The following is a 26,753-nucleotide window of genomic DNA, read 5'->3' as shown; positions in this document are numbered from 1 at the left end:
GAGCCAGTGATGGATGGGTAATGAGGGAATTTTTTTCCTGTGTTTCAAGTTTGAGTGTCATTAGTTAGGATCATCTTGATTGCAAAGATGCCAGTTACCTTCCCCAACTGATCACTCTTTAACTTAAGTGCAGTCTGGGTCTTATTAGCTTAGGTCTCTAATTTGTTTCCTTAAATTCAGGTGCTCACATATGAAAACCTGGAAGTATGAACATGGCAAGAATTGCCATATGGTAGTTAATATGACAGTGTGCAGGATCCTTAAAGATTGGTTAGGGTACCTTTATATTTTTAGTTTGAATAGGAAAACACTATGCTACATTATCTAGAAATCCTCCATGAGGTGTCAAACACCAGCAAACTGATGCTGATCCACTTTCCAGTTTTGTCTTAAGTTATAAACCAGTTCTGCACAGCAAACCAGCCTTTCCTAAAACCTGAACTGAAGCTGCTGTATGTACAGTAAGTGCTTCCATTGTTTATAATTATAAAAACTCAGTGAGTATCACTGGAACCATTATTACAATCCAAAAGCATACAAATAACAAATAATAGCAGTATTTCTTCATGCAGGTTCAAATAATGGAAAACACCTACTCATGGTCTTTTTGATTAAATCAGTCCTATATGAATAGACCCATTTTTGGTTGGCACTTGGCCTGTAGTTCAGGGGATTATACCCCCACTGCTGTGACTCAGGGCTGGATTATCTTTTGAAAACCTACAAAGCTGCTATGACTGCATAGAGCAAGATTTTATTTCTGGTAGAAGTCAGAAATCTGTAAAGGAACATAGTGAATGCTATTACTAGATAGAATCAGTGGTCTATCTAGGCCAGTATCCTGTCTTTGACAATGGCAAATGTCAGAACTTTCAGGGGAAAGTATAAACCTCCAGTGTCAACAATATTTCAGTAGAGTTTCCTCCCCAGCAGCAAGCAGTTAGTGACCAGTTTAGCCCTACTTCATGAGGATTTCAGTTCTTTTCCCTGTTACTCCTTTAGCTACCTAGGGAAACTGGTGGCTACTTCATTGTTCATATTCATGATTGTACACACATTTTAAAGAACAAAACCAGACAGTCTTATCTTTGACTTTTTTCCTTGTCTAAGTATTATTCTCTGACAAGTAGTTTCACACATCATGTTAGAAGATATCTATTTACTATTATTTTAAACATGTGTCTCTTCATTTCACTAAATGTCTTTGGATAAAGGGAGAAAAAAGAACATTCTTTAGTGCTGTTTCTTGGTTTGCATGTCTCTACTTTTCTCTTGTGTTCATCCATCGTAGCAAACTAGGACAGCAAAATATCCTAACCTGCTTCAGTACTTGTCATATGGAGGGAGAAGGCAGGGAATCTTCACGTCCCTAATCTTTTTGCTGGCTGTCTCTGCTCCCTCGTTTGTGACATAGCCTATTTCTGTAGCCTTAGTAACAGCAACTATTCCCCAGTCTTTTTATTTTTTTTTTTTATAAGAGGTAAGGCAGCAAAAGTAGCTCCAGAATTATGCCATGTTTTCTTGCTAAGTTGTCCAGTGGAGGTACTGAGGCCTGACTTGGATTCAGCCAACAAATGGTTTTGGTTGAGCAGGTCTCCTGTAGATTGATGACTTTCCACTCAGTGAAACAACCTGCCCCTTATTAACATGTAATAATTTTCTGTAAGATTTTTTTAACAGAAGCAATGCCTTTTCCATGTGTTATCTCAAATTACAAATATGTTGGTGCTGATAATTATTTCCATATATATATTATCATGTCCTACAAGGCCTGTAATTTCCTTTGACCTAAACTGTTGTTTGATACATTATTTGATCAGCGCTCTTAGTGAGTCATTTTATCCATATGTATTTAGTTAATTGGTTATTTTTCTCCCCGCCCATGTTTATATATAATATACTCTACAAAGGAAAAGGAAATCTGACTGCTTGCAGCTGAGTCTAGTAAAAGAGCAATTAGGTTCTATCAGAGCCAGCAGCTGTCTGTAATGAATTCTGAATTAAAATTATGAGTGAAGAAAAGAATGCAGCCATCTGCAGGAAATGTGAAAATATTTTTATAACCTAATAGCTGAATTCTGGAAAGGGGTATCTCTGAGATTTCCCAGCTGTACCTACAGTAAATTCCGGAATATCCATGGACACACAGTATACTGGAACGCATTGCATCAACTTGGCTACCCGGCATGTTTGGCTAGCTTCGAACAGGCTGTATTTTTATCTAAAGTAATCAGCATGAAAGCCTCTCTAAATCGTCTCCCTGTGTCTCTAGAAGTAAAATGCAGTTTTAAAAATAGTCCTGTTATCTTTTCATTGAGGCTTTTCAATCAGTATTCTGGCCTGAATATTAATCTTTCTTCGCTTTTCATACTTTTATAGACTTACTTCAGGGTCTCATCACTTATTATCAGATTTTTGTCAATGACTTCTGTTCCAAGTGAGTCCTGCATTGTGGTGCCTATTTTTTTTTGGTCACCTGAATTCTAAAAATAGATTTAATTATTTAAAAATTATCGTAATACTATCCAAGCTCATTTTACAGCTACTTTGAAACTTCTGCACCAAAACCCCCATGATTTTCATTATAACTTGTCCACAGTATTGGCTCATAAAGTTCAAAATCCTGCAAAAAAAAAGAGAGATATTAGTGTCCAACCTCTAAATGACAAATTGTGATTAAGAAATATGAAATGCTTAGCAGTATTAATCTCTCACAACCTGATTTTCTACTACATTACAGAGAATTCATGCTGGTATAAAGACTGCTGAGGTTAAAGAAAATAGACATCAGAAGTAACACCAGTAACCAAGCTCTCCAGCTGTCGGTGGAGTATGGTCAGAGATATTGAAAGGGTGTTTATTCTTTTCACCACTTGGTCTAAGAAAACAGACGCCTTGATATGAGCTTATCAGAGAATCCTCATAGTTTTTTCTTCTCTATTTTCTGCTGTGTAACATCTGACTGCATTATTACTGTATTGCAACCATTTCAGTTTAAACCAAATCTAATGTGGCAAGATCACATTTGTCTCATCTTCTACATGTATCCTCTAGATATATCAGTTCTCCATGGAAAAGGAAGAGACATCTTGAGATGGAGATCAAAACATTAAGCCTACTACTAAAGTCCCATCAGCTTCAAGCTTGAGGACTGATTTCTGGTTATTTCCAAGTTTTCAAAGCAGGAAAAAAAAGAAAAAAAAGAGTTTGTAGACAGACAGAGCCCAGTTCATTTAGAGCTTTGAACTGTGATTGGTACTGAAAATAAAGCCAACGTGGACTGAGGAGAACTGGTACTATGTCTTCTTACCAGATGAAATACTGTGTCCGGATGACAATCTGGGACTTCATCACTGTTCTGTCAATCTAAAAACCAAGCATAACAAATGGCAAATGGTAGTGTTCTGACTCTAAAAACAGGGATCCTGAGGGCAGCCAGCATTAAGAAACAATCGTTGACCACAGTAGGTATACAAACACCTAGAATCAGGGAGGGGTCCAGAAGGACTCTGAAACTGGGAAGCATCTTGGTGTTCAGCAAGTACTTTCAAGGTCATCCTGTTATCCAGTACCGCAGAACACATTTTTTTCCAACTTCTTTAATTCATTTTCAGATAGCATCAGTTCATCTTCCTATTTCCCACACAGATAGGGTGATTGCTCTTCTACATGTTCCACATGAAAATGTAATCGAAGCACAGAAATACGCAAAAGTACAAAACAACTCCTCAAAACGTTCTGCCCCAAGACAGCAAAACAGGTTGAAATGCAAAAAAAGCAAGGAGTAGTCGTTAGCAGCAAGGATCATAATTTCTGCTTATTGACTTCCTTGCTGTGCTGTAATCTTCACTTTTATTTATTGATGATAGGATCGCAGTGTACTTTGTCTCATAAATTACCCAGAAATATAATTTTCTGTATTTACTACAGCTGGTCGTGCATAGATCTGTCTTTAATTGAAGTTAACGAGTCACAGTAAGATGTATTTTTAAAATTAACCTTAAAATACATTATTTTTCTAAACTCTATTTCACTAAACTCTTATTTCAGTACATTTTAGATCTTTCTTTAGTGGAATGCATGACAAGAATGCTTTGTGAATGCATTGTATTGTACAAAGAATGTAAAATATACACTGAAACTCAACAAATCTGACAAAGAAGATATATTTAGGATAGTTACTCTGATGCTAAATGCAGAATGTAGTACAATGAATTTATAAGATTTTATTTAGAGAACTAGGAAAATTAGAAGGAGGATATCTGAGAACTGGATTAATTTTGAGATGAAAAATCATAGTGAATCCTTGTGCACAGATAAAACAGTACAGAGCAGTACAGTTTATGTTAATTTCTTTTCTTTATATATCTGAGAAATTGAAGAAATCAGGTGATATAGTGATTTACAGTAAGGTGTATGTATAAAAATGCTTTATGAAAAGCAGGATTATGGCATGTGTTGCTATATAAAATCAACAATCAACTCTGAAGGGAAACTGAGATAAGAAAAAGAAGTGGTATGGAATAAGGTCGATGAACTTTCCAGTTGTCATGTTATGTAATTTCTGCTGTATTCCATCTTGCAAGCAGAAAAATAAGAGATCTTTTTTTCACCAACCAATCATGATTTCAGGAAAGAAGCAGGGAGGATACTCTGATATTCTGTCCCTTTTAAGGAAGAAAAGGCAAGGACCAGAAATAGTGCTGTCCCTTTCCAGTGGCATAATCCCTAAAAGTGTCAGGTACCCAAAGGCAGAAGTGTTGATTGAAAGGAAGAGGTATAGAAGATCTGATTAGCAGATTGGGGGGGTGGAATGCTTGTGCTTTCTTTAAGTATGTGGGACCATGAGACCAAATTTAGACAGCATGTTTAAGCTTCTCTCTCAGGACATGTCTAGAATGTTACTTTCTTAGGGTGCCTATCCAAATTCCAGAAAAGTCTAATAAAAGGATTTCTGTAAGAGAAGTTGTGTCTGTAACTTTTTGGTTAGTAACCCTCAATGGATCCTTTCCTCCGTGAATTTCTTTTGGGCATCCATGGTATTCTGCAACAATGAGTTTCACAATTTAATTATTCACTACATGAAAAACTCTTTGTTTTAAATTTTCTGTCTCATCATTTCATTTCATGATCCTATTTCTTGTGTTACAAGCAAAAAATGAATAGTCATTTCCTTTTCACCTCCTCCATGTAACACATGGTTTTATGCCCTTCTTTCATATCTCCCTTTCTTTTGAGTCCTCCCTGTTCCAAGCAGAGCTATCTAGTTTGATTAACCTCCCCTTCATACATTGTCATCTTCTTTGATATGTGTCTTCAACCTTATGATTTATCTACCATTCTTGAGGTGGGCCACACCACTTGTCGTGGAGGTGAATGAAAGGGCAGCCCTTTGGCATGCAAAATGGCCTCAGAGTGGCATTCATGGGAAAATTTACAGAATCCTTCAGTAAACAGTGGATTGACAGGGTGGTGAGTGAATGAATGAGTATGAGGGTGAATAAAAATATCACACAAAATCCTTCTAATTAGTTCTACAGAAACCTCCTAAATCTAATTGCAGTGCAAAAATGTAACTTCAGGTAAATGGCTGTCACACTTTAAAAGTGTGCTCAGAAGTTACCTGTGGCTGTGGTATTTGTGGTTTCAGATGTTATTTTCCTTCACTTCATTACTTTAATGAACTCCTTATGTATCTTTTACTTTCATAGTGCAACATGGTACATCTTCCTCCACTGCTAACATGTAAATTATTTCTAATACTTGTGAGCTATCAGTTAGTGGAATTGCTCTTTACATTATGCACGGCCACAACTACATTCCTGTATTGCTTTGAAGCTATATAGGAGTCCTTCTGCATTTCTGTAAAGTTCTAGCTCATGACAGACCTGTATTTAAAGTCTGGTGAGAGGATTTGAACTGCTGTGATGGAATGTCCTTGTTAGAAGTGTCTCTTAAAACGTTTTTGTTTTGTTTTGCTGAACATTAATAATGCTACATTTTTCTCCTGCATGGAAAACTCAGTTTTAAAAATTATTTTAATAAACAATTATTCCCTGTACATGGGCTTTGTTAGAGAAATTTCTTGGAGTTTTAATTCTATATGGTTTAATATTTGAGAGTTTGTTTGTGTTACAATCTGGTAAGACAGCTTCTTGTGCTTGATCTCTCCAGAGCTGAACTCAGGGTTAGATGAAGAACATATTTACTTCCTGAACATTATTACACTTCTGCAATCATATATTAGAAGAAATTTGGCTTAAATCTGGGGCAGTTATATTTGAAGAATTTATGGTAATGGTAGAATTCTGAGAACGTACAGGCTGAAAGGAATATCTTCATAAAGCTCAGGAAAGGAAGAAAGATCTAAGGCTGACTTCTGATTTGTGAGCCTTCTGTGGTTTTGCCAGCTATCTATGAAAACTCTGGGGAGCTCTAGATTGAGATTCATCTACTTGTAGTGAAATCTTCTCCTGTTTTCTGTTTTTTTTCTTCCCTTGTTGATTTCAAGAAGCCTTATATGACTTCAGTGACAAATATGGTTGCCTCCATGCATAGCATAGACATGAAGAAAACTCTAATTCTTCTAAATTCTAAATTCTTCTGTTTGGTGAAGCATTACACCAACAAATGTGTTATATACCATACTTGATTGCTGGTATTCCACCATGACCACAGTGAGAAGAAAAGAAAGTCATTGTGCACTTGCAAATCAAGTCTCAAAGGTCTCTTATAAGCCAGTACCAGAATTCTTGAAGCACTCCAGTATCTCTTCTAAAATGAAATTTAAATTTACCTCTTTGCACAAGGTCTTTATGCTATTTCAGTCAGATGTACTCCTTGAAAAGGATGTTCCATGGTTTCATAAGGAGCTTTTTTGCTGCTGTCTGGAGAGGGGTGATTTTCAACTGTATTCTAATTTCCTAACAGGGAAAGGAGAAAATAATCTAAATATTGCCCTTGTCAGAACTACTACAGAATTTCTGTGGGTTTGGAATCTAATTAATCGTATGAAGTTCCTCAATAAAATCCAGGCATTTTTATATGTTTCCTATATCACAAGCAACTTTATGTACTTTCCGTTCATAAATGCAAGCTTCATTCAATCTGAAACTGTAATATTCAATAAAATTTTCCCCTGATATGAGTCAAAAATGTCCTAAATGATTTTTGGTCCATATTTTACTGTCTTTGCTTCCAATTAAATGATCTGTGAATACTGGCAATTCCACTACCTTCCTTTGCCAAATCACTGAAGTATCAGTAAAGGGTCGTCATTTAAACAGCTACAAATTAATCACAAGACCCAACCTTTAACACATCCATACAGTGATTTTAATGTGGAATGGCCCTCTTACGCCTCTTAATTTTTCTTTTTATGAATTGCAGCCATATTGCATCACAAGACATTAAACATCTTTCAGCTCATGGGACTGAGTCAGTCATGTTTTTAGAAATGGAAAACAAATGTTGTAATAGGGTAAATGATAATATTTGAAGCAATAACAGTTTCCTTGTAGGCATGCCTATTTAATAGATTGCTTAGGTTTTCCGCTTGTAAACTAACAGTATCTTTTGCTAGGTGAAATGATAGAATATTTTTTTTAAATTCTAAGTTTGACAGTGATACCAAAAGATGCAAATCAAAAGGGCAAGAAAGTCAATAATAAGTGTAGAATTAATTTGTGAAATTATTCTCACTAGCTGAATTATCATCATTAGCAGGAAGTAGATAGGAAATTTTTTTTTATGTTCCAGTGGCATATTAGTGAGGCTACAAATTGTATAGCTTCCCAGCTGTGTATCAGTACCATATTAAGAAGTCTATATGATAGCAGAAGAGAAGGAGAAACAGGAAATAAAGATAGGATAGTTTCTTGCTCTTGTGTAGGAAGCTATTGGAGCTTGGAGTTAGAAGGTATGTATGTGGGGGCAAAGACGAAGGAAATTATTTATAGCATTGGTTCCATTTTTACTTGGAAACCAAAAAGGGTAGTCTGGTAGACACACGGCTCATTTGTAATTGGCAGAGTTGGAATGTCCTGAACACCTTAAGGTAGTAAAATAGCTTGCTGAATAAAATGATCCAGAGAGGAGTGTGTCAGGAGCCCAGTATAGCCAAATGCATCAATAAATGTGGTGTGTCAGCCCCTCCATCCTTACCATGAAAACATTGGTGCATAGTAATGCGTTTCGATCTGCTGTCATGATCTTCACGACCTCTGCCTAAACCTGTAAACTAGCAATTATCTTCTGTGGTACAGTATGTTAATAACTATTCCTCTTTGAGTTTGCTCATGGGAAGAATAATATATAAATGGTAAAACAAAATGTGAAGAGAAGAAATTAAAACTGCTTATTCCAGCTGAAAGTGCAAGCTTTTAACTGGGTCGGAATTTTGCAGTTGTAGTCTGTAGGTACCAGTGAACCTTTTAATGTTTGATACGAAAAATGGCATATTCAGTTATAAACACAGTGCTGGAACATTAATTCATTAATACACAATAGGAAAGAGACCGTATTCTAAACTACTGAGAACACCTGCACTTTCAAACCTTCTCATTTCTCACTTGGCCAGCACTTGGTAGACTGATAAAAACTGAATGTGAAGAAGTATCATTTAAGGAATGGTTTAAAACTTTATATAAACCAATCTGACATACAAATGTGTGCTACTTGTGGTGAGCTCTTTGCAATCAAAAAAAAAAAAAGCAATAGCGAGACAGATTTTTGAGTTTTTCTCCATGTTTATTACCATCATTAAGGTCAATAAGGTTTCCTGGAATGCAGACCTTTTATTATACAAGGTAAATGAACTCCCATTTAGCTAGGATAGCCATCATTTCATTTGTCTGCATATTTTCTTTCTCTACAACTCCCAAATTGATCAATATAATTGATTGGTAAGTTTTCTTAAGCTCAGAGTATTGACTAATTCTTCTCAGAGTGGCATCTAAGAAAGTTGAGATTGATGCACTTGGTCTGTTAGCAGAAGTCCTCAGCTGTTTGAAGGGGATCTGCTTCTGGGAAGAGTAACTGGTGGCAAGAATACATGATTAACAATATGTAAATATTGAATCTTAGCAACAATACTTACCTCATGTGAGACTAAAACATCTTTATGCTCTGTACTTCTTTCTGATTTGGTTGTAAGTAAATGCAGTTTGCTGGTAAATAGCAAAGATTCTTAAAGCATCATGCAAGAAATAAAGGTTTACCCTTAATTATTGATTGAATAATTACCTTTAATTATTGGACTTATGATATCTAGTATCTCATGAAAATATAGGAACTGTGAGAAGATCTTGGTTTTTGTATAATTGGCCTCTAGAAGCTGGGTTGTAATTATTTTTATTTCTTTCTATCTCTTTCAAAAAATGGCAGTCTGTGGTGTTCTTATATATTCTGAACTTTGATAATGTCATTGTCTTGAGGGTTTATAAACTGTTGCTTACTATACTATGTACTGCATTTCATGTCACTAAATGAAAACAGTTAAGCATTTAGAAGGCCAGAAACTTACCATTCATTGTCACAGACATGATGTGATCCCGGATATAAAAATTATATACAAAACCCATTATATTTTACACTTGTGCTTTATATAGCTGCATGTGTGCAAACAGTTAAAACAAAACTTCATAAAGTTCAGTCATATACATGGCTGCAAAAAGACAGTCATCCACCTGAAGATTTGATTCAGTACAGTTCATATCCAAACATCTCCATAAAATAATTAGAGATTTTATGAAATATGGCTCCATTTAGGACACAAGTTGCATATTCAGACCTTCAGTATATTTTCTGGTCTTGTATATTCTATAGTCTTTTTTATGTTCCTTCTACATCATTCCTGTTCAGTTACGCCAAATGTGTAATAAAGGATCATGTATGACTAATAGTAATCACATCAAGGTGAGAACTGTAAGTCTCTTTTTCCTCTCCTGATTGCATAACATTGTCCTCAGAAGTTATTAAAGGTAGCCCATGCATGTAACAAACACCTTTAAGAGAGGGAGGGAGTGTCTGAAAATCCTTGAAAGTCTGCCACATTTTGACAGCAGGTATCATAAAAATAAACTGCTGTTAAGTAGGTCTATTACTGAGACAGGTTCAATTCTGTTAGATCCAACTGAATATTTCATGATCAAGGTTTATTCCTGTGCCAAGCTCACAGTAGCTGACCCATGTCGTCTTCTACCCTCAAATCCCACCAAAAAGGGGAAAGAGTTGTTCCTGAGGAATCCCTTACTGTACAGAGAGCTAAGAAGTAGTAGTTTCTTTGGCCTCAACAGGATTGACATGACTTCACTTCAGCTCCTGCCTAAAACCAACAACTTAACTCAGCCTGTGAGGAAGCACTAACTTTGCCTCTGCCTGAAAAATACTGCTAACCCAGTCTGGACATTAATTCAATGTTGTGATTTCAAGCTTTGTCTTTAAGCATATTTTAGCCCTTTTATAATCTATCCTTTGGAATAATGTGACTGAGCATCCTAGTCCAGGTCCTGGCCATTCCAGATCTTTCTTACATTTACCTAGAGAGGCAAGAAAGACATTGAAGTGGCCAGCTGGGTATTTCCCCAGCCTACAGGTGGCACAGCTAACTAGGCATGGCTCTCCATTGCAAAGAATAGCAGTATGGCTTGGCTAGGTGAAAGAGCAGAGGACAAAACAACCTGTGTAATAGGAGTCCCACTGACAAAGTTGGAAGAGGGGTAGAAAGTTTACCTCCAAAGCATGATAGAAATATGTAAGATTCATTTTCTGTAACATTATTGTTTGCCAATAAATTCACCTCTGTAAACAGAATAGCAACAGCATGTTTAATGAGTTAGAAATCATGCTGCAAATAAAGCTTAAATTCTTAGAGGATTCATCATCTCCAGTAATTTCCATTTTTAAGAACATCTATTTCTAGAACATGTTGCAATGTGTTTTATTTCTATTATAGCCAAGCCTGAAACTGCAAGATGCAAAGATCTCATATAAAAGCATTCCACATTCTTGATTGCTTGTAATGAGTGTAAAAGGACTTTACTTATTTCAGGGCACCCTCTTCTTTCATAAAAGCTCATGTTCATAGTCAGAAAAATATGCTGTTCAAATCAGTGTTATGAAACTTTAGAACTTGAATGCCATAAAAGTAAGCACAATGCATGAAAGAGTCCTTCATATTTTCCCTTCTGTGTTCATTTCTTTTAGTGCTGGCGTCGGCAGGACTGGCTGTTTCATTGTGATAGATGCCATGTTAGAGAGAATAAAGCATGAAAAGACTGTAGATATTTATGGCCACGTAACTCTAATGAGAGCACAGAGGAATTACATGGTTCAAACTGAGGACCAATACATCTTTATCCATGATGCACTGCTGGAAGCAGTGACATGTGGAAATACTGAAGTGCCAGCCAGAAACCTGTATGCATATATCCAGAAGCTGACACAGATAGAAACAGGCGAGAACGTCACAGGAATGGAACTGGAATTTAAGGTATTTTATGTTGTGGGGAACCAAAAACAAATAGTGTAACACTTAAGGCTGCTCTGTCCTCCACAAGTTGTTTCCAGTAATCAAAAGATAAGACATCAGCAGGCTAAAATTTTAAATGAGGAAGACAATCCTTTGTAAAATGTATAATTCTATCCTGAATTGGTGTCCAGGCAAGAACCGTTCAGTGAACCCTGCTGTTCCTTTATTGTTTCAATAGCTTGAAATGTGTATTTGTGTAATGGTTTAATATTCAAATTTGTCCATATGATTAATGGATCAGACATAAAACTTTTATAAGGTGTTAAAAGAAGCTTTACAAATATTTAGGTAATGCAGTAGAATATGGAAAAGTAAGCATCTGAAATTGAAATTATTCATTTATGGATAATGAGCAAAGGTCATAAAATCTGATAGTGTAATTTCATTTTGTTATACCTGACCTTAATTCTTTTCATTTATTTTCAACAGCGTCTTGCTAGCTCTAAGGCTCACACTTCAAGATTCATCAGTGCCAATCTTCCATGTAATAAATTCAAAAATCGCCTTGTCAATATTATGCCATATGAGTCTACAAGGGTATGCTTGCAGCCAATCCGAGGAGTAGAAGGCTCTGATTATATTAATGCCAGTTTCATTGATGGATACAGGTACTAATGTTGATGTATTCTCATGTGTACTGTTTTAAAAGCTTACAAAATTATTTATGTAATTATAAGGAAAATAACAACATTTACTATTGAAATCTAGTATTGTTTATTATCTGTGCATGCCATGTTTGATTGAGTGGGATTTTAGCTATTAGTAAAAGGTCTAGATTTTCACCCATGCAATACAGGGAAATTCTGTAAGTGACATAGAGTCTTAAATGTTGTATTTTTACCTACCTTTAAAGCAGTATGTTTTACACGCTGAAAGTTACTGAGATTTTAAGCACATTCATGATTTGGAACCTCTGTTTCTTCACAACTATTCTGCTTAGAAAGATACATAGAAATAACATACAGGAGATACACTCTCTGTGTCAAGGTGATAACCTATGATCCTGGAACACTGATTAAGACTAGACCTAGCCACAAAAAGCATTTTATACATAAACAGTTGTATAGTTCACCAGCATCTTTATGACAACGCAGAGCAATATGCCCTCAACTGACCGAAGCAGCCTATAGAAAAAGGCATGAGGGAGAAGCGGTATAGTTTCTCTAAGGCAGTTTAGGTGGACCTGAGTATCCATATCCACAGAGATCATTTTCTGAGGTCCTGCTCATAATAGGACACAACCTTAATCTCCACTGTCACCCACCAAGGGGTTTCTGTTGGTTGAAAGAAGCAAGAACATGAACTGGTCATCATCTTATAAAGCGGCTGATCCAGAAGCTTTTAACAGCTTGGTGGTAGCTTCCACTAGTAGGATATTAAGGCCTGGAAATGCAATGCACTCCATTCCTGAATTTTCTTGCTGCCTTACTTTTGCTGGAGGCATCAGACTGTTGAAAAGGAGTTAATAAAGAAACTGCTTGATGCTATAATTCCTAAACTTAATAGGTTGTTAGACAGTTATTTCTACAAAATGAACCAGCACAACTAAGTGTTTCTTAAGTGCTTTTTACAGCACACAAAATTGAGCTATTAGAGTTGCATTAAAATTTAAATAATAATGATAAAGACATATATCATAATATTTACAGAGTAATTTCCCTCTCAAAGTTCTAAAAATAAAAAGCTATAGTTTGATTAAACAATCATAATAAGGTTTTAATGTGCTTGTTATTAATAGTATATACATTTTTTCTCTAGATAATGTTTACATATAAACAGACAACACGTGTATCAATTCACTTTGTTGATTAAAATATTTTTCTTAATTTACTTTTTGTTCAACATAGACAACAGAAAGCTTACATAGCTACACAGGGTCCTTTAGCAGAAACAACTGAAGATTTCTGGAGAATGCTCTGGGAGCATAATTCTACAATTGTGGTCATGCTCACTAAGCTAAGAGAAATGGGCAGAGTAAGTACTGCTGTAATATTCCTTTATTAAAATGTTTGTTATAATGATTTTTTATTAAAATACTTTGTTGTTACGGGCGTGCCTAAAGATAAAGGTGAGGATTTAGGTTCCTTCTCCTTTTGAAATATCAGTGGCATTGTTGATCATCAGGTGTAAGGTTTTTCGATCTGTAGATGTGTTGCAGTAGACAAGCTAGACATGGCATTTTGCCGTGGGACACACTGAGATTTAGCAACTGAGTTTGCATGTTGATATTCCGAAGTATGCAGAGAGAGCCTTACTGTCTATTGAAAAATGAAGATTTCTTATTTGGAAACTTCACCTTCACAGCATCTGTTTTTAACAATGTTAAAAGAAAGTGTGGTGTTTCTGAGATCTGAATGTCTTCTGTGTGTTCATAGTGCAGCTTACAGTCCTAAACTCATTCAAGTGCTGCTTTGTGTAATGGAAAGAACGAAGCAGTTTATTATCTAGACGGTGTTACATCAAGATAAAGTTGGTATGTGATAAGTGAAATCTGAGTCAGGCCGTGTATCTGGGGAATAGAGATGATTCAGGACATGGCTAGTGGATGCAGAGGTAGTCTTGACTGAGGCCAGGGGGACTTGCTTCAACAGGGAAGAAGAAAGAAAACTGAAGGTGGCCTCAAGATTTTAAATTCCGTTCTGTATGGAAAATTAGGCGAGGGATAGCTCTTGTCACTGATAAATAATAGAACTGAGCAGAAGTATAAACAAGTTCAGATGTACAGTGACCAAAGAGAACCTATTTGCAATGCAATATTAAAGATAATTTTTTATTCTAGGTATGGAACTTCATGTTCACAGCAAGACAAACAGTTCACGTTCCTGTCACTAATGGCACTTTCCATGAGTATAACACTAATCTGAGTGAAAAAAGTTTTATACCAGTTTATGGTACTTGTCTCAAGAAACATATTTTGCTTCATTATTTGTAGGAAAAATGCCACCAGTACTGGCCTGCAGAGCGCTCAGCCAGGTATCAATATTTTGTGGTAGATCCAATGGCAGAGTACAACATGCCACAGTATATTCTGAGGGAATTCAAGGTTACAGATGCAAGGGTAAGTTACCATAGCATTATACCAGTTCACAGAAGTTTAAAGGAAAATATAATTTTTTTCTCTTCCTCTCTCTTTTTTTTTATTTTTGTAATTATTAGAAAAATCATAGGGGTGTACCTCTCTACAAGCAATAAACGAAAAGCAGATAAAATTATTACTAAATGAATGGATCTTTGTGTAAGAACAATTTACTTCATTCAGACTTCTGGACAGCACAGCTTTGTAAAGTTCTGAATAACTGTTTGTGCTGAAATACATTAGATTATATGAGGACCATTTTCCCTTTTTCCCATTTCCCCCAAAATTTTTGGGGGGCAATTTTTGTCACTTACAGCTGTAAATACATTGTTTTGCACCACCGTCTAGGTTGAGTGAGTATGAAGGTTAACACATTGAGATATAAAAACTGCAGAGCAAATAGCATCCATAAGAAAAGCTCGACAAGCTTTCCACATTATCATTTGATTTTTGACATAGCATATTTTCAGCACGCTTGTGTATCTGCAGAGTAGATACATGCAGCTGTGACCGTAGCATCCTCATTTTCATACTGCATTTCTTGTCTGAATTCCTGAGTCCAAAAGTGAGCACTGATATAAGATTAAATGTACATAAACTTTAAATATATATTTGGTATTTCTCAGACTTTTGATTTCTAGCACTTTAGTCTGCACAGCAGGAAAAATTACTGACAGCCTCCATTTCTGTAAGCGCTGTAGAATACTGTTTGTTCAAGCAAAATAGCAGGATGTACTGTCCAGGAATAACATGAATGATTACTCAGAGTTGCCAGTCAGCGTCCAAAATACTAGATTTTCTCATAGTTAGCTAGACTGCTGCTTTTAATGTTAGCTCCAAGTGAAGTTAGGTACTACTGACAATTAGCTAGACAGTACTGTCACTAACCAAGTCAACATATAAACTTTTTAATTTGGCAAATGAGACTTAGGTGTGTGTTTTTGAAAAGAAACTGTAGACACACTGAATCTGATTTTAATTCTATTTGAAATCTAGTAAGGATCACATGACTCATAGCTTCTCTAACCTATTTGTGCTTAACAAAAGTGGAGAACGGGCTCCTAACATCAGTCTTTAACCACACTTGTAAGCATAGACAGTCAAAGCCAATTTCACTACAACTGTGCTGATAGTTTTCATAGATCATCTGTTAAAAACCTGTTCCATCTAAAGCTGGAAGAAGTCTTATGTGACATAGTTCATCAAGCTCAGATCACAAAATACAAATGAGAACAAAAAGCCACAGACATAGCTGCAGCGTTGTGTCTGCAAACAGTATGTATTTCCAAAAAGTTCTTTCAAGAGTTTATAATGAACTAGGGTATTTATGAAAGTCTGTTTACTTATAGCTAGCAAACCTGTAAAAAGTCTGAAAGGGTCAAATAACTTAATTTGCCAGAAATATTAATATTTGCCTGATATTAATACACCTCTTTTACAAAGTGCCAAGCATACGTGCACCTTGACAGTCCTGTTGTGACATTTTACCATCATATATCATTGTTTCTCAAATTTTAAAAATCTCTTTACTTTGATGGTGCAAATTTTGTTAAACAATGCACTGGCAAGCTCACAGAGCCATCTTAAATTTTCTAGATGTGCTAGGAAACTATAGCTCCTTCCAAATTTACTAGAAGCGGTGGGGACTAATTACCAAAATGTACATTATTGTTTTCCTGTAGTTAGGCTTTTATGGCTGTCACACCCAGTAATTGAGACCATCTAACTAAATCGTTGTATTCAAGTAAGAGTAAATGCTGCAGCAGTTGTAACCAGCCTCTCTTCCCCTTATCTCCAAACCCATCCATAATGTTAGAATACCATCTGTGCTCTGGCAGAGCCAAGCTGGCCAATTATTCCCCAGGGACAAGAAAAGAAGCACACTGCCTTTGTAGATGTCAGCAGCAAGTGTCTGGTGTGGAACTCCCTGTTATTTCTGAAACTGAGCTGTGAATTGTTGTAAGGTGAAATTGACCTCTGTAACTGTTTCAATCCACTGCTTCTGACTGCTTTCTACTCACTTTCTCTGTAAACTCCAGAGGTCAATATGTTGGGGCAGTCTCATTTAAGGCTTAACTTAGTGATGGCTGTAAGAAAATATTATAAATTCTACAGCCTCGTCAAAAGACAATTGAATATCCCCTGCGAGGAGCAAGAAGAAATCCAAACGGTCAGCCAATCAATAGGATGATACATTAAAAGCCCTTTGCTCCACATAGGGATCTGAAGGTTCATATTTTGATACCTAACTGTGCAAAGTGTCACAATATCTAAAAGTAAAGATTTTAATAAAATTTGGCATTTGTATTTTGACTGCTATTGGCAAGCATCTCATTAAAAGAAAGCAGCACTGTTTATAATGTCAGTAGCAGAGGGAACTGTGTAAGAAATTGCAGATCAGTTCCCAATATGCTTTAATGCTAGTTTAACATCAGACTAACTAACTTTACTTCTGTGCTCATTAAATAGCATTAAATAACAGAAGTTATTGCCGTTAAAGCTAAATCAGTTTTCACAGACTTGCACTGAATTATTGAGTTATTATGAAAATGAAATATACCAATACAGTTGATTTAGACACACTTGAAAAACATTTACTATCAAATCTATTCTGCACATAGAAATTTGTGGTCTTCCCAAGGACAGCCTAGACTTAAGTAAAGCAGCTTCTTTCTTAACTTTTCTATCCCTAAAAAGTTACTGTTATTCTAGCGTAATTCCTGTCAGGGTCAGAAATTGCTGAAGAGCTTCCATCTCCTTAACCAACATGGTGCAAGTGAGTCAGACTTAAGGTTTTCTTTCTTTACTTTAGAAGAATGGGAGGTTATTTTGGAGAGAATCAACCTATTGTTTTGTCTTCTTTATTAATTAATGTCATGTGCCTAAGGCTATCTGAAGGATGCGAATTCATTATGTCTTCTTGGGGGGAAAATAGAATCACAGAGACCATTATGAGAGAAGTCTGCATTAACAAAATGCCATTTTGGTGGGAAGTATTTAGTTCCTTGTGTTGATGCCCGCAAGAAGTAAAATTAGGTAAATGTTTTTGAATGGATCTTTTTTTTAAAGTGGGCAAAAACTTTCCACAGAAATAGACTACTAAATTGTCACAGTGGTCTAGTGGGTGTATAAGAGATAGTAAGTAAAAGAAGTGTATGTGTGTCCTCTCATGAAGCAGTGGCTGACACACACAATCATTTTCTGTTTTTCTTACTCATCTGAGACATGGGATGCAAAAACCCACAGTACCAGAGGAAACATAAAAGCAAAGTATTAGTTTTTCCTTTGGTCATTTTTAAAATCACTTCTGTTTCATTTCAAAGGTCTGTAATAGCTGAGTGCTTGTGGTAGAGAATTAAAAAAAAAAAGATTGTTCTTGCCTCCAGCATAACTTGTTGCTTTCTGGGGAGATCTCCTATAATAATTTCAATTTTTCATGAGTTTCACTTAGTAGAAGACAATTTTGAAGACATGGCAGGGTGGGTCCTTAGGAAACAAGATGTCCAGAGGCATTAGTTCACATCAGTAGTTCATGTGCCCATGTTTTTATGCCTATGCTTTTAAACATTTCAGCTGTGCAGATTGACAGTGTCAAAATCGTCAAGAACAATGTTTGAAAATTCTGAACGAATTTAATTCATTCATTTGTATTGTATTTTTTCATTTATGTGTCCTGACCATTTACACATTAAATAGGCATACAGCAGGAGTTGATGTTTAATACTTCCAGTGGCTTCTTTATAAAAATAACCATGCTGCAGTATTCTGCAGTTTTAAACAATCCTGCCAGTATTCCTAACCAAAGGGAATGAACAGCTTCAGCCAACTTGTTTTGAGAGAGGAAGCCCTTCTTCTCAATTTTTGACTGGGTCCAAGCTGTTAGTGAATGAAATTCTGGTGGTTGAAGGGAAGTTTATGGCTTGTTAAACAATTGGCTTGTCTTGACCCCTCTTCTTCCAGTCAAACGTCCACCTCATAGAAAGCACCATACTATTAAAGGTAACATCTGCAAAGAGGGCAATGAGTAAACGAGTCTTATCAGTGAAGGTAAGGTAGATGAGCATATCTAGGAAATGGAGAGTCATATTGGATGGCCTTATTCTACCTGTTCTGTATTTAAAGGGGTTTGCAGTCTGAAGGATTCAAAACGTAATTTACCAAAAAAATCTTATAACCTGGTGAGGTTGTTATGTCTTTAGCCTCAGACATGCTTTTTACGCAGGCAGAATGTCAGACAACTCTCCTATCCAGTGCAGAAGGGAATCAATGCAAAGTTGTTAATGAAACTGCACTTCTGGGCCAATGTGTCGAAAAACACCAGCCAGTACTGTGATTGAAAGAGTCTTCATAAATGTGATCTTAGCCGTTCCCCACCTCCCCTCAATGTCCTTGTTTTGTGATTGTTTGGTTGTTGGCTGACTGACTTCCAGCTGCTGGAACATGTTTTTGGAATACATTATTTGTGTCTTTTGTTAAAGGATGGCCAGTCCCGAACAGTGAGACAGTTCCAGTTCACTGACTGGCCAGAACAAGGAGTGCCAAAGTCTGGGGAAGGATTTATTGACTTCATAGGCCAAGTGCATAAAACAAAAGAGCAGTTTGGTCAGGATGGACCAATTTCTGTTCATTGCAGGTAAGTAAGCAACACCTCAAAACAACTCATATGCAGATTTGTTTTTTTCTAAAGTTGATTGCTGATTGCAGCGAAGGAGTATATGTAAATGGAATTTCATAGGTGAACTATCAGAAAATGTAATCAAAAAGAAGATCTAAAAAGAAACACATAGGACTGCTTTATGAAACGGGAACTGTTCTGTGATATCCCATTTACACAGAAGAGGTTCTTCTGAAATATGTGGAAGCACGTAGGTTTTTCTTCACTTAAAAACGTCTCTAATGCAGGGTAAAAACAATCTGGTCAATGCTACACACAGAAAGCGGTAGGAAGAGCCTTATCACAGGCTGCTGTATCTGATAATTTTTTTCCACTGGTAATTAAAAGTGAGGCTGTTACATTGGTGGGAATTATTAGCTGTAAACAAGCTAGTTACACCTCAGTAGCACATTAGTAGAAATCAAGATGAGACAAATAAAAATGGTAGCTATCTCAAGGAAGGGAATGGAATAGAAAGCAGTGTTTAGAAACAGCCTGTCAAAAAATCATTGAGGTTTGGATTGGTGAATGCTAACTTCAGAATGTAATGCCCATTTTTTAATGTGATGACTTCCCTCAATTCCTTACAATTGATATGTGGATGAAAACAGCTTGCAGGGTGTGTAGGAATAATCCAGGGTGGGCTTTTTTAATATTCTTATATTTTTTATTTATTTTCTTTACAGTATTCTAGAGTCTATAGCAGATGGACAAAAATAATATCTTTATCTTTTATCTCTTATTTAATAAATTGCTTTCTATAAATTCCATTAGGATTTTAGATACTCACTTTTGCAAAATTAAATTATTTTTGGTAGATGAAATGTTATTCTTTATATAACAGAGATGCAAAATACTGATACAGGTTCCAAGTCTTTCCTGCAAGCCAAGTAATGCCCCAATACTAGCAATGAAGACAAAATGAACAGGTTTACTAGAGCATATGAATGTACAAAGGGAGAGATTCTTGTCCTTCCAAAGCCAGGAGCAACCAGAAGTTGTTAAAACGCCAGTGTGTTTTAACAGAATTCCTTATGCTCCCCTAAACTGAAAGACTGAAAAAATAAATGTATTGGACTACTTGAATTCTACTTTTTTTGTGTACCTAAAAATTTTTATGGCCTGCTAAGGAGAACAGCATTGCAGAACAGTGTTTGGGTTTCATTTGGCAAGGGGAAAATGAAGGACAACTGTGATAAGAACAAGCCTTATTCTTCCTGACATTAATGAGTTCTGAGAGCAGAGTAGTAATAAGCAATATTTATGCTTTTATGCAGATATGCATAAGAAAGCAAAGTGATGGTATTCTAAGCTCTTTGTACCATGCAAACTTGTCCACTTGTGACTGCAATGAAGTACAGCTTGCAGTAGTTTATGCATGCCTTCCAAATGGGTGTGATCTTTCATGCTGAAATTATAGACATTTCTACAATTGACTTTGGTAGAAACAAAGTCAAATCCAGTATAATTCATCATGGTTTGGTCTTTAAATGTCTTATTATCATTGCAATGACAATTTAGAGATTGGTAATACTAATCTTCATTATCAATGTTAGTCAACTTACATGAATAGGAAATGTCCCTAGCATATTAGTAAGGTTATTTGTTTCTTTCAAGAAGCACAACATCCTGGGTACCTGCACTTGCCTAGTCTTTGTGGAATTATTGTAATAATGCCTCCAGCTTGTACCATGATGAGTTTTTAAGGATTTCTCTTGTACAGAGAAATTCTTCGAATTACAGATTCCCCTAGTGCCACTTCCCTGTGGTTTCCTTCCCACTCTACACATTTTTCACAAGTTTGCTTTCTCTGTTACACAGTAAATCCCTGCCACCCACAATTTTAAAATGTTCTCCTCCTCTGGCATTTTTACAAATAGATTGTGTACTACAATTTAAAATTTAAAATTTTCTAACCACATCAGGCAGCTAATTAAAAAATAGTTAAAAGAGAAAAGGACTGTTCACCTTGAAGCAAAATTTTCACGTCAACAAATTTTAGATATTTATAGTCGCATTGCTTTGTTAAATGTCGTGGTAGAACTAAGTTTGCTCTTTGGCTTGTAATGAAATAAATCAGCTGATCATTAAAATGCTACTAATACTGATGTGGACTTCCATCACTCTTTAGAAATCCTAAGCATCTTCTAATAGGAATTGATAGAATGTTAAAATATGCTTGCCACTTTCAGGGGAGGAGGATCAGTTTCCTACAGACTTTACCAAAATATTACATTTGATGGCTAGTTAGGATTTGCAAGCATCGAGATCTTTCCATATTAGTCTGACTTCCTCATTGAGTAGCTTCTCCAGATACTTTTTAATTTCTTAAGAACACAAGACAACAAATTAATTCCCTCCTTTTGCTGAATTAAAGAGTTCTGAGCAGTCTTTTTAAAGTAATACAGATTTGACTAATGTGTGAGGCTAGAAGTCCTCACACATGTTTAGAAAATCATATTTTTTTGTTGAATACCTTTAAATGGTTGAGCAGGAGCAGGAGTAAGGAGAATGGAAAATGGTAATCTGCCTTCACTCTGCTGGTTACTTTCTGGCTACTTGGTTTAGATCACAGTGGTCAGCTCTATAAAGTCCAAGCAGGTTCCAACACTATTTTTCCAGGATTTTTTCAGCATGTTTCTTAAACATGAGCTTTCTAATTTACCTCATCATGGAAAGGAGACCTTACACTCCATTTGCTCTAGATGTCTGGGACCGTTGTCATCACATATAGGTAAACCAGCACTGAGAGCATGGTATTTTGTCAAGTTATGTCTCAGTTGTCCTTTGGCTTCAGCTCTCCAAAGGCATACGGGTTATGCAAAATTGCTAAACCCAATCACATATATTCAATAGCCCTAGAAGTGCACTGATCCAGACCAAACACTGAAATACCATCTTACAATGTGGACATTCGATTTCCGCACTAGTCTCATGAATTCACTGGATCTCTGTCATAGTCCATATCAAAGTTGAGTTCTTCAGTCTTTCCCTGCTGTTCATGTTCTTCCACTCTCCTGTCTGTTGAATAGGTCTCATAAATCTCCAGCTTCCCAAGTCTATCTGACTGGAAAAAATCTTGTGAAATTATTAGCATCAATAGTGAGATGATAGGGTGCTTAATTTCTACCTATACAATTTCAGAGTTGAAAACCCCTTTTTTTTGTGCAATCACCTGTCTCTTTTTCCAAGACTCATCATCATGAATAAGTGATTGTTTAATTTTAATAACTGGCAACTCTTGGCTCTATTGATTACAGGAATTTCTATCACTTCTTGGGGGTTGCTAAAGCTAATAACATAAATCCAAGACAGACCAGAGAGCAAACAAGCCATATATTCCAAGAAGACATTTCAGACTAATGTAGACAGACATGGTGTACATATATCAGTATTGGAAAGCTAAAGATCCAGACTGCCAGACTCAAATAAAAGCCATGTCTTAAAGTTTTTGTTTATCCATTATTTAAATTATAGTATGTATGAACAATTTCAATATTAATTGAAAATCCACTGACTGTCTCTAACTCAAAGTAGAAGGTAAACTAACACATTGAAGTTGTGCAAAACAGGGCATATACATGAACAAGCTAAAGTAAAGCAAGCAGTAAAACACATTTTTGGCATCTTTTTCTTTTGTCAGTTCCAGTGTAGATCATTGGCAACAAACGTTCTCATTTTCCTTCACCATGCACTGATTACTGTATCTCTGGATGGACAAACCAACTCCCTCTGCAATGAAGACTGGAGAGTCAGGAAGTACTTAGTAGCATGTGAAGTTTGCTTGAGTGCAATTATTCCTCTGAATGCAATATGGTAGTTTTCTGTGGAATTTTGCTTAAAGAGCCTTCCCCCACACAGAAATCTGTACACATATGGTGTGTTGTAACCACAGATAATTTGTCAGCTAATTCTTTCAGCATTAACTGTCAATTAACATTCCTTTTTTCCTTTCTTTTTTTTTTCTTTTATTGCAACAGTGCGGGTGTTGGAAGGACTGGAGTATTCATAACCCTGAGCATTGTGTTAGAAAGAATGAGATATGAAGGTGTTGTAGATATCTTCCAGACTGTCAAAATGTTAAGGACGCAGCGGCCAGCCATGGTACAGACAGAGGTGAGCAAAACAGTACCCATATACAACGGTGATGTAAAAGAAGGGTATTTCCACAGCCAAAAAATGCACAGATAGAGACTTTATAAAATGTGTTTACATTTATATCTTAAAACATGTGGTGACTATATGACTACAGTGTAAAATCTGCCATAAAGGTACTGCAAGGACTATTTCCTGTTACAGCAGTAGATGCTGCAGGCTGATAAAGAAAAAAATCATTTCAGTAGTGGATCTTAAATCATGGTAGTTGAGGAAAACCATTTTCCAAGCAGCATTATCCATTTTTATTTGAACCTTTGTTTCCCGGCAGAAATGTGTGGTAATAAAGAAGGAGGCAAACTGTTTCTGCAAGTGGATCCACTGATTCTTTTGTTCCAGCAGCAAAGTATTGTTCATGGCTTCAGACTGACACTGTATTCTTTTCATGGTTTTCTTGACTTTGTGTCACCAAGCAAGTGGCTGTTTGGCCTGAAAATCATACTGGTAAATTCAGCGTTCAGGAAAAGTATAGTGTAAATAATTTCTGTGCTAGCAAGAGTGCCATAGAGAAGTAAGGAAAGGGAAAGCAGTATCAGCTCATTTCCTGGGCCCGGATGCATGGAACTGTGTCACATCATAAAGAATACTTCAACATTTTCAGTTGTGCTTAATTTCTACTTAAATTTCTGAACAGGAGACTTGAACTAAGCCAGAGCCAATAGGTTAGGAAAAGCAAGCAAAATGGCAAGAGAAGGGAGACATTTTAGGTCATATGTTTATTTAGTATAATTTGATTGACACTGGCTTTTAAATTACAGTCTGTGAAATTTAAAATGGTTCCCCAGAGTTTGCCATTTTCCACAAGAAAATTGAACTTGTTCAATAAAAGCTGGGTAGTCTTATTTTTAAGAAGACAACTTCATAAAAACTTATATGAAAACTAAAGATACTTATTTTTAATCTTGTCAGTTAGCCAAGTAAGTCACTGTGACCAAACTGAAGAGTTAATTCCATTTCTTTTCCATTACCATCATTCTTCTGGGTAAGCAAAATGAAAAATGACTCCTTTCTGTCATTTTGCTTCCAAGAAATAGCTACAGTATACAGAAAAACTATGCTTCTTGGAGCCTACCTGACAAATACAGAGTTCAGTTATGCAATATATTCTCCGTCCTCCTCCTTTGACTTATTTCTGTATGCTACCCTTCATTCCCTGTGCTGAAAGTGGAAGTATTTAGTACTCATATCTTTCAGGATTCTGTGGAAAACAAATCTCTCATTCAGTAGTATAAATTGCCAGGAAAGCTAATCCTTATTCAATAAAGCACTTGAATTCTATGTGGACCACACATACACTTAAAATTTACACATACATCTAATGCTTCTCCCACTGTTCCAACAAGAAGCAGAAAAGAACTATTAGTCATCACGCCACTATATTGAAGCAAATATCTGATGAGTTTCCTGGTCTCCAAAAAAATTTTAGTTGTGATCTTAAAAAGTATAATCCATGTGGGGTTACCACATAGCACTATCAGATAAATAGCAGACCTTCTTGATATTTCGAATGGCTTTCAGAAGCTATTTCTTTTCTTTTTTTTCTTTTTTAACATTTAAACCCTGAGTGGCAGTTGCAAATGAATACACAGACATGCCATTTTAGTATAGGTGTGCAATATTACGTAAATGTGCAAAAGGAGTGCTGTGAGGGGGTAAGAATAATATGAAATGCCAAATGTTGGATTCACCAGAAGTATAAGCAAATCTCTCACCACACTGAACTTTTCTCTGCTTCCAGGTGTAGGTTGAAATGCAATCTGTTTCGTGTTAATAAGCTGAGTATTTCTCTTAAGCCCTTTTCTTGCCACAGGCTAAGGTATCTTCACATCTTCATCAAAGCCTATATTACTGAAAGGTTGGGATTCCCTTTGCTTGCTTAACATGATTTTTAACCTGGTGGTTTTCCATACAGCTTTCCATATTAAGGCTGTGATGGATTTTGTCACTTAGTGTGGTTTATTTGCTATAGAGTTAATAGGATATTTTGCTACTTATTTTCAAATACATGGGGGAAAAGCATCTTAGCATGCTCCCATAAGAAGAAAGCTGTATGCTGATACTATATTAATCCAGAATAACAAATGGTCAGTAGGTGGGTATATAGTCTCCGCACAAAAAGAAGCTGCATTCTGTGGGAAATGTTACTGCATTAAATGAGTGTCTATCTTCATCTATTGTCATTCAGACTGGTTTTCTGTTAATGTCAGCAAGAGAATATTGCTGAACTGCAGATGCTTCTGTGGTGTATTTGTCTGCAGCCACAAAGTATTCACTCTTAGTTGAAAGAAAATAGAAACCAACAAACAAGCTGGCTTTTTGATGCTTTTGTTTCCTATCTTTCTTTCTCCAGGATCAATACCAGTTCTGCTATCGAGCCGCACTGGAATATCTGGGCAGCTTTGATCACTATGCAACATAAAAACCCATCGTGGATTTTTATTGCAGGCCCTTTAAGATCCAGAGAGCCGCTTCTGAGCCATATGATGTGCTTTAGAAGTACTTCTTAACTCTTAGCTAAGGAGCGATTATTGGGGATATATAAAATAAAAAACAAACAAACAAAAATAATGGGGATATATAAAACAAAAACAACAAAAAACCCTATTCCATGTGGACCAAGAATTCACAGTTTAATAACCTAACCATAATAAAAGAATCCTGACCACTGAGGCGTCTGAAGGATCTCATTTACAGATACCTCAAGGGTTCAACATTGGTTGAAGTTAAAGGGAAGAGGAAATTAATCAGAAAGAATGATCATCTTGTTCAGGATTGCATGCTTCTGCAAAGAGGAATTTTGAGAGAACTGCAGTTCAGTGCAAGATGTGTGTTAAAAGATTGGGTCCTGGCTTCTCAAACAAAGCGGACTCTTTACTTCAACATCATCCCTTCCCATCATAATGCTCATGTTAACACTTTAGGGAAAATGTGGGAATGTTTAAAAAGAAAGTCCTTGATTTAGTTTTTTAGTATTGTAAAGATACTGCTGACCTGTGCTTCATTTTTAACTGTGTAAACTTTTTCCTTTTTTTAACAAGAGATTATCATTCAATGAAGTGAATTAAAGAAAAGGTTGCATAACTGTTAATCTTTTTGTTTAAAAACTGTAGATTTTTTTTAAGCTGTAGAACTGTTATCTGTAATATTGTGCTGTAGAAATGTTAAATAATTTGAAAATTTGCACATTTTTGTGCAGTCCTATATTTATCTACAGTACCACAGTCTTGTTAGATATTACTTTTACAGTTTTGTTTGTTTTATTTTTCTTTAACAAAATATTCATTGTAATCAGTTAAATCAAAATGGGGCTTTTTGCTTTCTTTTGGAATCAACAGGGA

General features: G+C 36.1%; 1 protein-coding gene across 3 annotated transcripts in view; it reads left to right on the top strand.

The window, feature by feature from the left end:
* Positions 1 to 26,494, top strand: part of PTPRD (protein tyrosine phosphatase receptor type D) — a 284,032-nt gene extending 257,538 nt beyond the window's left edge. For all 3 annotated transcript variants that reach the window (XM_059833662.1, XM_059833663.1, XM_059833664.1), the window contains 7 exons: positions 11,206 to 11,491; positions 11,960 to 12,138; positions 13,378 to 13,504; positions 14,463 to 14,588; positions 19,085 to 19,239; positions 23,241 to 23,376; positions 25,766 to 26,494. In XM_059833662.1, the coding sequence (XP_059689645.1) occupies positions 11,206 to 11,491; positions 11,960 to 12,138; positions 13,378 to 13,504; positions 14,463 to 14,588; positions 19,085 to 19,239; positions 23,241 to 23,376; positions 25,766 to 25,834 (1,078 nt within the window). In that variant the 3' untranslated portion in view covers positions 25,835 to 26,494. The remainder of the gene's footprint in view (positions 1 to 11,205; positions 11,492 to 11,959; positions 12,139 to 13,377; positions 13,505 to 14,462; positions 14,589 to 19,084; positions 19,240 to 23,240; positions 23,377 to 25,765) is intronic.
* The last annotated feature ends 259 nt before the right edge of the window (positions 26,495 to 26,753 follow it).

Source organism: Gavia stellata, chromosome Z (assembly GCF_030936135.1).
Source record: "Gavia stellata isolate bGavSte3 chromosome Z, bGavSte3.hap2, whole genome shotgun sequence".
Lineage (NCBI taxonomy): Eukaryota > Metazoa > Chordata > Aves > Gaviiformes > Gaviidae > Gavia > Gavia stellata.
This window is presented reverse-complemented; position numbering and strand designations above follow the sequence as displayed.